A 10,606-nucleotide genomic window follows, 5' to 3' on the forward strand; every position below is an offset into this window, starting at 1 on the left:
ATACAATTAAAGTATTTACTAAGATATTATAATAAAAAGAGCAGCCATACAATAGTTTCCCCACAAACCTAAGACATACTTCACCACAAACACACACACACACCATCCATCACAGGGAAAAGTGGGCATAGACTTGTAAGGCAGTCACCACTCCCGTCCATCTTAGCTCTTCTCATGACCTGCTCCCCCATTCACCTGTAGTCCTTGGGCTGACTCCTCTGCCCAGCTTGACTCTCAACTGCCAGGATCAGCTCTTTTTTGAATACAGTAAGTATGACCCAATAAACAGTTATTTATTAAGTGCTTACCATATCCCAATTGATGTGGTAAGTTGTGGGATAAAACTAATAAAAAGGAAGACTCCTTTACCTTCAGAAAGCTTACTAATAAGGAGAGGGGAGACAATAGTCAAAAAGGATCAGGAAAATGGGAGGGGGGGGGGTCTCTTGCTTGGTGGAATTGAAATAAGGAAGAGCAACAGATGCAAAGTAGAGTCAAGTCCAGTTGTGCCTTTTCTAAAGAAAGGTGTTGGGAGCAGTTTATAATACACCCCCTCCCCCACCCCAGACCTGCATGACGGGGTCTGTTGAGGATTGAGTTAGCAGCATAATGAAGAGATTATAAGTGAAGAGGGGCTTTTTGCTCCGTGGAGCTAAAACCAGACAAAGCAGAATATATAGAGAGGTGGCACTTTTTTGAATCCATAGTTGGCTTTTCTGCCAGCTGTCAGAAGTCATATCCATAAAATTGCTTCCTGACCTCAAATGTGCCTCCGTGTCTGTTGGTGTCTACTCCTTCTCTTTGACACTCTTAATTTTTCCCCACTGGACATGCTATCTCCTACTAGTCAAGGAGTTCAACTATAGGAAGCTATGGTCAATGGAGGGGGAAGTAAAGTATAAACCCTGATCTCTTTCCAAAGCTACACTCTGAAGCAAATGACTTGAACTCTCTAATCATTCATCTCTCCCATGGTTTAGTCACCTTGGCTTTTTAAAAGGCTTCCAATGCATTGTTGGTGGAGCTGTGAACTCATACAACCTTTTTGGAGAGCAATTTGGAATTATGCCCAAAAGGCAACAGAAATGTGCATACCCTTTGAGACCCAGCAATACCACTGCTAGGTCTATACCCTGAAAAGATGGTGAAAAAGGATAAAAATATCAATTATACAAAAATATTTATAGCAGCCTTGTTTGTGGTGGCAAAGAATTGGAAATTAAGTGAATGTCCTTCAATTGGGGAATGGCTTAACAAACTGTGGTATATGTATGTCATGGAACATTATTGTTCTATTAGAAACCAGGAGGGATGGGAATTCAGGGAAGCCTGGAAGGATGATGCTGAGTGAGATGAGCAGAACCAGAAAAACACTATACCCTAACAGCAACATGGGGGTGATTATCAACCTTGATGGACTTACCCATTCCATCAGTGCAACAACCAGGGACAATTTTGGGCTATCTGCAAAGGAGAATACTATCTGTATCCAGCGAAATAATTATGGACTTTGAACAAAGACCAAAGACTATTACCTTCAAATTAGAAAAAAAAAAACCATTATCTTATTATATAATTTTATTATCTCATACTTTATTTTTCTTCCTTAAGGATTTGATTTCTCTGTCATCACATTCAAGTGAGATCAGTATATACCATGGAAACAATGTAAAGACTAACAAAATGCTTTCTATGGGGTGGGGGGAGGGAAGCAAGAATGGGGGGGAAATGGTAAAAGTCAAAATAAATAAAATCTTTAAAAAAAAAAGGCTGGGGCAGCTAGGTGACTTAGTGGATAAAGCACCGGCCTTGGAGTCAGGAGTACCTGAGTTCAAATCCAGCCTCAAACACTTAATAATTACCTTGCTGTATGGCCTTGGGCAAGCCACTTAACCCCATTGCCTTGCAAAAACTTAAAAAAAAAAAGGCTTCCAATGTGTGGTCAATGTTTACTCAACCAAAGGTCAGCCTTCTTCCAGTTCAATTAGAGAATGCCCTCACACTTTGTAAAAGTGATGTTGGTCTAGAAAAATCTTAGCACTTCATTAGCAGAAATATATGCCGCCTCAGTTATTTACCTGGAGCAATTCTCTCAACTATCAAATCCCCACCCTACCACCAAAACAATAATAAAAATAATAGTAGCTCACATTAATATTTGAAGTTTTTGAAGCCCTTGTCAGGGCAGCTAGGTGGTACAGTGGATAGAGTGCTTGGCCCTGAGTAAGGAAGACATCTTCCTGAATTCAAATGTGGCCTCAGACACTAGCAGTATGATCCTGCACAAGTCACCTCACCTAGTTTGCCTAAGTTTCCTCATCTGTAAAATGAGCTGGAGAAGAAAAGGGTAAACAATTCCAGTCTCTTTACCAAGAAAATGAGGTCACAAAGAGTCAGATATGATTGAAACAAATGATCAAAAGTTTTTTACTTGCATTACCCTCATTAGATCCTCAGAATAGATGAGCCAGAGATATTGTCATTAATTCTGTTTAATAGATGAGCAATCTAAGGCTCAGTGAAGTTAACTTAACTCAGAATCACACAACTAGTGGCTAAGAAATTTCCTTTTTTTTTAACTATAAACTTTTCTAGATCCCTCTAAGGTCTCTCCCTTCTTTGAACCCCCATCATATTTTGTTGTATTGCTCTTATGTACCTCTAGGATCAAAGAAGGGAAAAAATCACATTTGATTAGAGGGATCAGGAAAAATTTACAGTTTTAAAAATTTTAATAATTTAGAGATAAAACTTCAAAGGTATGGAGTAGAGGCTCCTAATTGGTATTTCAGGTCAATTAAAAAACTAGAATTAAGCAAACCACAGATGGAGTCATTGCTGAATGAAGGCTAGTTTAGGTTTGGGTCAAATGACTAAAGTCTGACTTGAGAAGACCCAGAGAAGTTCTCTTCTCACATCTCAGCAGGTCAAGGCATCCAGCTCTGAAGGTGGGTTTTTAACCTAAGGGAAGCCTAGAGCTGTTAGACCCTTTTTACCATTCTTATCAGGAAATTACTGAGGTGGGGAAAGTGAGGAAGGATACTGTAAATAAAACACTTAGGTGCTAGGTAGTACAGTGGATGAATCACTGGGCCTACATCAGGAAGACAATCAAGAAGACCCAGGTTCAGGGCGGCTAGGTGGCACAGTGGATAGAGCACTGGCCTTGGAGTCAGGAGTACCTGGGTTCAAATCCGACCTCAGACACTTAGTAATTACCTAGCCATGTGGCCTTGGGCAAGCCACTTAACCCCATTGTCTTGAAAAAAAAAATCTAAAACCAAAAAACCCAGGTTCAAACTCAGCCTTGGACTCTCATTAGTTGTAAGCCTGGGACAATTACTTAATCTCTGTCTCAGTCTTTCATCTGTAAAATAGGGATAATAATAGACCTATCTACTAAAATTGTTGTGAGAACAAAATAAAATAATATTTGTAAAATACTTAGCAAACCTCAATGTGCTATTAAACAGGGTTGTGCTGGTAAATTTTTAATAATAAGCTCTCTTAAAAATGTACACACAGTATACTTTTAAATTTAGTTTCCATTATTAATATTTTCTTCATCACTTTCGTCAGTCTAGATAATCAATAAAGTCATCAATTAAGCCCTGATCTGTGAAAATTTAACAATCAATTCTCCTGAGACATTTAAAATTGGTTCCAACATATACCCCAGGTAATACCTAAATGTCAGCTATTATTATTTTTTACTGATAATAAGGGAGACAAGAAAAAGAAAATTTCTAGGAATTCCTTAAGCTAAATAAATAATTTAATAAGGAGAGAAATTTATTTTTTAAAATGGCACTTTTTAAAAAAAAGATAGTATATGGCAGTGCCTATTAGAAAAACATTAAAAGTTACTTTGAAAGAATTTGAAGATGATGGGATGGAAGCAGTTTAAAAATAAATCATTTAGTTCACATCCCCCTCAAACTTTGAACCATCCCCTGAAAGGTATCCTAAATTGTATCTGTTAAAAATGTCAGGCCACCATATCACAGACACATTATAGTTTTAGGCTTCAGAATGCCAGGGTTATATTAAGCAGTGATAAGTAACCATGGAAATTGAATGAGGAAGCTATTAAACTTGTTATCTATAGTTTTTACCCTAATCTTGATGACCTCCTTTAAACTATTTGCTAATTGTCTTAATTAGTCATTTTCTTAATTATATTTTTAATTTTAATTTTATATTTTTTAAAATTAAAACTTTTTAATTTTGATAAGGAGTTAGGTCTAGTTGCTGTTGCTGTGTATGCTTTTAAGGAAAATTCTAATTCTATCACATACCTTATCTTTTTTGTCAGGATATTCTGCAAAGTCTGCCAATAAAAATAATCCCATCAAAGTCAAATCTATCCTACTGGGGGAGAGGACTCACCATAATTCCAGTCAAAATGGTGTACAGTGAGAACTGAGTGCCCTGAGACTGCTACTACAGCTGTGAACATCTGGTGGGAGCCCTGAACCACTGGCCAGTCAGGCTCTGGAAATCCCCAGAGTTAGTTTCCTGACTAGTGTGATGGAATCTTATGAATCTAAGAAAGAGAAGATTGCAGACTTCAGGTTCACTCACTCAAAAGTTCTGAAATAATCACCTTGTCTTGGAAGTCAATAAAGGAAGAGGTATTCCTTTATCTTCTACCTGGGAGGTTAAAGTATCACAAAATTTTATTACTCTTAGCTTACAAATAAACAGACTTCAGAAAAATGACATGTCTGTGGTTACACAGTTAATAAATATGAAAGGGAAGAATTTGAACCCTTATCTCCCCTAACTCCAAGACTAGTACCCTTTCATATCACACTGTCTTCAAAACTCAATCAGGTTTTTCCTCTTGCCTATAATCCAAGCCATCACTGTTCAACTGGTGGCAGCTATTGAGAGTGCAAGCACAGGGTCTAGAAATGAACGAATGCAGCACTTATTAAGTATCTTCTATATACACAAAGGACTAGGCTAAGTGCTAGGAATACAACTAAAATAGTGAAATAGACCCTGATCTGAAAGAGCTCACATTCTAACAAAGGAGGCAACAACAGGTGGAAAAGTTCCACAGTCTTTAGGGTTTGGCAACAATGTATATGGTCATGCCTCTTCTTGAATGTCATCTCCACTGGTAAATCAATCTGTGGTTGACCCACTTGTATGTGGTAATGCCTACAAGAGCATTGACTGAGAGAAGTTGCTTCCCAAGGATGTTGGCCATGGCCACTGGATTGGAAATTATTGCTGTTCCCAAGGCTCTTGGGTTCAGGGTCCTGGGATGGACCATTAGGATTTGGGAAGATGTTGGTCATGGTGGTTTGATTTGTCCAGCACACGTTACTCCCTCTGGGTACCTCACTGCTTCAGCTAGGCTGGTTTGCCTGCCCTGAAGAGAGCGATTGGTTGTCATTTGATGAGAATGGCTGATCCCCTTCTTCACAGAAGTTGCTTCTCTGTATGATGGCTATGGGGATTAGACTGGAAGCATAATCAGTAGTGGGGAGAGACTTGCTGCTACTCTCAGAGCTCCTGTGCCTAGCTGCCTATTGGTATCCAGTCAGCAGGTATTGCTGGGAAGGTCAGGAAAGAGTGAGGCAGGTGGGTTCCTCCATAATTACTCTCTGCAATTTTGATTGTGGTGACTGGTGGTTTGGACAGAACTGGTATTCTCAAGGCTTTGTGGTCTCTGAAGGGTTAGTTTTGTAAAAACATTTAGAGAGGGGGGATACAGACTTTTGGACTAGAGGCTCATGAACTTGGAACTTTTAGTACTTTGATAACTATAATTCAAGATAATTGCTTTTCTTTGCAATCCTGGATTTCAAGAAGGGGTCCATGGGCTTCCCCAAGACACAAAAAGAATCAAGCAGCCCTGCTCTAAAGGGATGCCAAGAGAAGCAGGTTCCAAGAAAAATGTCACATCATTAGAGAGTTTTATGGGATTAGCAAAGTGAAGGCTCAATGATAAGAAGCTATTAGAACAATTCTGGGGGGCAGCTAGGTGGCGCAGTGAATAAAGCACAGGCCCTGGAGTCAGGAGTACCTCAGTTCAAATCCTGCCTCAGACACTTAATGATTACCTAGCTCTGTGACCTTGGACAAGTCACTTAATTCCATTGCTGCAAAAACCTCAAAAACAAGAAAAAACAATTCTGATGCAAAGACAGTCCTGAACTAATCTGGGTGTCAAAGTGCACTATCAGAAATTCACTTCCCCACAAGGTTGAAAATTAAATGCATTTTCCCTTAATTCTAATTCTCCTTTCACAAGATGACTAATATGGAAATATGTTGAACACAATTATACACGTACAAACTATATCAGATTGTTAGACTTTCATGGGGAGGTGGGAAGAAAAGGAGGGTGGTGGAAAACGTAGAACTCAAAAACTTACAAAAGAATGAATGTTTACATGGAATTGGAAAAAATAAAAAGAACAGACTTCAACAATAAAAAAGAAAAGTAAGTCTGTAATTCTAAGAAATAAGATCAATCTTGTGAAGATATTTTTTAAAAACTCTATGAGAAACACAGTCAAGTATAGAGGGAAAAGGGTGATACTAGGAGTCAAGAGATCTGGGGTATGCCATGGGCAAGTCAATAAACTCTTGAATCCTTTGTCTCCTTACTTATCAAATGGGATCAAAGACTCACAGATTTAGATCATCAGGTTGACTACTCCTCTAATTTTAAAGATGAGGAATCATAGGATGAGAGGATTATAGATGAAACTCAGAGGACTTAAGTGACTTGCTCAGATCTACCCAGATTAGCTAAGAAGTGACTGAGGAAGGATTTGAACCTGGACCAGACTTGGTGGTCATTTCTAAGCACATTCCCTCATTCCTGCAGTGTAACAATCCTTCTATTATTCATATATGTGGGTCTTGTGTATAAGAAAAAGTACAGAGTGAAGAAATGAGGAAACTGGGGCAAATACTTTTCAAACATTGTAAAGCACCACACAAATGTGAACTGTTAATACTTCCAGCCTCTCAACATTTTTACCAACCCACCCCTTTTTTCCCTTGGGTCATATTTTCCAGGCATGCAGTGATGAAATATAAGCAAAACAAGGCTTGAACTAAATCAGAATGCTTCCTAATTGTAAATATTATGTTTAAAGCTCAGATTAATTTCTTATAAACTTGTGGACTATATCAATTTGTACAATTTAAGTTGGTCTTTTGACTATAATTAGGCATTATAGGAAGGAATTTGGAACTCCTTTTCTGGAAAAAAAAAAAGAAGGCAGTTTTTATAGAGATATTCCCCACACAGTTAAAATATTCCTCCATTCCAGAAAAATAGAAGCTCTTTTTCCTCTGGAGATAATGTCTCTTGGACCAATAGACCAATATGATTCTAATTTCATGTTGGTGTTCTTTTACTCACCTTACTTAAATCCACAGGACTATGTTCACAATTTACTCCATTTTTTACTTCAAGATTTGTAGTAGGAACAGACTGAGGAGACACTGTTTGACCTGTGGAAGGAAAAAAAAGAATTCTCTGCTTCTTCCTTTTATTACCTTTGCCCACCCAACCACCATCAGAAGAACTTGCTGATTCCCTGCCAAGACTGCACTAGCTAAGGGTTGATATGGTCTGTGAAAATTGGACACTCTTGAGCCCAGCTCTCTGTTCTAGGGCTGATCAGGGCTCCCCATCAGCTGTTTCTCCTCCTGGAATTGATCCCTTCTTTTGCCTTCCCACAACTCTTCACCTCAAAGGTCCCAAACACCATCCAAAATAGGTTATTCCTGAGTTCAAATCCTGCCTTAGGTATTGACTAGCTGTAAAGTATCAAAATTCTCATCTGTAAAGTGGGGATTAAAACAGCACCCCCCTTTTTGGGTCTTTCTTTTACTTAACACAATGGCTGCTACATTTCCAGCCCTGCTCCCAATCATTCAGTCCACTTTACAGACTATACAAGGCCAGTGGTCCTTGTTGACTGCAGAAGGCTTATCCAGTTCAAAGGAAGTTGTCACAATTGACCCAAACTAACCCTAAGTCATCCCTAAATATGAAGCCAATCTTAGCAGGAAAGGAAAATGATGAATCCACTTCTTTCTGAAAGCCCCAAGATTCATACAGCAACCTAACCAAATTCAGAGATCTAAGGCAACCTCCCAGCTAACAAAGAACCAGCCTAAACGCAAAATAATCAAGTGAAAAGTTCTGTTTCTGGTTATTCATTCTTTAATTGTTGAAAAACACTTAATAATGAATTTCTTGTGCAGTTTACTATTCTATAACAGTTTACTAAATACTCTTTACATTGTAAGATATATGGTTCCTAACTCTAGGAGTTTACCATCTAACAACAGATTAATAATACAAATGTAGGACAGTATGGTTCAACCCTATAAATCTTACCATTTTTGTCCAAAGAATTTGGGTCTGATTGCTTTTTGCCAACTTCAGCAAAAGAACGCACAATGGGAATAAGATTATTTCTCTTCTTCTCATTCTGATGATGATGCTTCTTAAGAAGAGCTTCCCGCACTTTAATTCGCATGGCCTCATTTAGGTCACTGGACAACTCCTGTTGGTCCAGGATCAGGTCTGAAAAGCAATATCTACTTGTCCAGTAGAGCTCAAATAAAGTCAAGCCTTCCAAAGGGGGAATTCCAGGGGAAGTTTCTGAAAATGCAACTAGGATATCATCATTAGATAGAAGCAGCTTTTGCTGAGTTATATGAATGGGGTGAACCAATCTATTTCTTTTACACAAGTTTTTCATACTGTTTTAATGGATAGCAATACGGAAAAAAAACAGTATCAAATTTCTAATCTATCTCTGATGAACTGGGGATTCCATTTTGGCAGAAGAGAGGGGGAGGTTTTAAGAAAGGGTGGGATTAGTTTAAGAAGAAATATGAGTCAAATAGCTAACTGATCATTTATTTCTATCAATGATGAACAAATGTGGGCTCAAATAAAATGAGTTAATATAGTTTATCATAATATAGCATGAAAACTAGACTGCAATCTGTGAGACTATGATTCTAGATCCCAACTCTGCCACTAACAAGCCTTGTGAATATGAGCAAACCATCTCACAATTTGGAGCCTGTTCCTTAACTATAAAATGAGCAAGTTGGGAGTAGATTCCTTTTGGCTCTAACTTTCCAAGACATGCAGATTCTCAGTCACCGAAACACAGAATTTGAGTTAGAAGAGACCCCAGCAGCCTACTAGGTCAAGTTATAAACAAAAGAAATCCCCTTTATAATATATCAAACAAATGTTCATCCAGCCTCTGCTTGAAGACTGGAGGTCATCACTACTTACCACCTCTCAAGGCAATCTAGTTCTACTTTTGGAAAGTTCTACATATTAGGGAGTTTTTATGACATTCCAGTTTAAACTGCTTCTTTGTACCTTAGTTCTACTCTTGATTCTGCACTTTAGAAAACACTGAATCCCTCCTCCATATGATATAGCCCTTCAAATACTTGAACATGGCTGGCATGCTTGCCTGAGTCTTCTCTTCAAGTTAAATAGCTCCAGATCCTCCAACTAGTCCCCACAGTCTAGAGCCGCATGGCCCTTCCCATCTTGGGTTGCCCAGGTTCTTTCCAGCTTATCAATGTTCTTCAGAAACCCTGCTGCCACAAGGTTAACCACATATGGCTCTAGAAGAGTTCTGATGAGGGAAGAATCCAGTGGGATGACTGTTCTTAGAAGCTGTCCCTCTTATTCAGACCAATTAGGTTTTTTTGATTGTTTCATCATCCTTCTGGGCTTACAATGAGTTAGTGAAAAGGAGATTTGGAAATTCTCTGTAGACTGAAATTCCATAAGCATTTTCCATTCCCTATTGATACAAATATATTAGGATATTGATAAGGAATATACAGTCTACTTGAGGTTTACATGACTGACCCTGATCCTTTGATTAGTAAATTTCTTATGAAAAAATAGTCCAGCTTAAACATGGGGGTGATGATCAACCCTGATGGACTTGCTCATCCTTCAGTGCAACAACTAGGGACAATTCTGAGCTATCTGCAATGGAGAATACCATCTGTATCCAGAGAAAGAATTATGGACTTTGAACAAAGACCAAAGACTATTACTGTCAAATTAGAAAAAAAAGCGTTATATTATTTTTTCTTTTTTCAAATTTATTTTTATTAAAGATATTATTTGAGTTTTACAATTTTCCCCCAATCTTGCTTCCCTCCCCCCCAACCCACCCCACAGATAGCACTCCGTCAGTCTTTACTTTGTTTCCATGTTGTACCTTGATCCAAATTGGGTGTGATGAGAGAGAAATCATATCCTTGAAGAGAATTCTAAGAGGTAACAAGATCAGACAATAAGATGTTTTTTTTTCCCTAAATTAAAGGGAATAGTCCTTGCACTTTGCTCAAACTCCACAGCTCCTTATCTGGATACAGAAGGTACTCTCCTTTGCAGACAGCCCAAAATTGTTCCCGATTGTTGCACTAATGGAATGAGCAAGTCCCTCAAAGCTGAACATCACTCCCATGTTGCTGTTAGGGTGTACAGTGTTTTTCTGGTTCTGCTCATCTCACTCAGCATCAGTTCATGCAAATCCCTCCAGGTTTCCCTGAAATCCCGTCCCTCCTGGTT

The 10,606-nt window shown here is 38.5% G+C and overlaps 1 protein-coding gene across 2 annotated transcripts in view; it reads right to left on the reverse strand.

Moving 5' to 3' along the window:
- SLC4A8 (solute carrier family 4 member 8) overlaps positions 1-8,567 on the reverse strand; it is a 53,258-nt gene extending 44,691 nt beyond the window's left edge. For both annotated transcript variants that reach the window (XM_074225899.1, XM_074225898.1), the window contains exons 1-2: positions 8,381-8,567; positions 7,394-7,485 (exon numbers count right to left, since the gene is read on the reverse strand). In XM_074225899.1, coding sequence (XP_074082000.1) covers positions 7,394-7,485; positions 8,381-8,522 — 234 coding nt within the window. In that variant the 5' untranslated portion in view covers positions 8,523-8,567. The remainder of the gene's footprint in view (positions 1-7,393; positions 7,486-8,380) is intronic.
- Positions 8,568-10,606: the final 2,039 nt, after the last annotated feature.

This window comes from Macrotis lagotis, chromosome 2, assembly GCF_037893015.1.
Source record: "Macrotis lagotis isolate mMagLag1 chromosome 2, bilby.v1.9.chrom.fasta, whole genome shotgun sequence".
NCBI classification, from domain to species: Eukaryota; Metazoa; Chordata; class Mammalia; order Peramelemorphia; family Peramelidae; genus Macrotis; species Macrotis lagotis.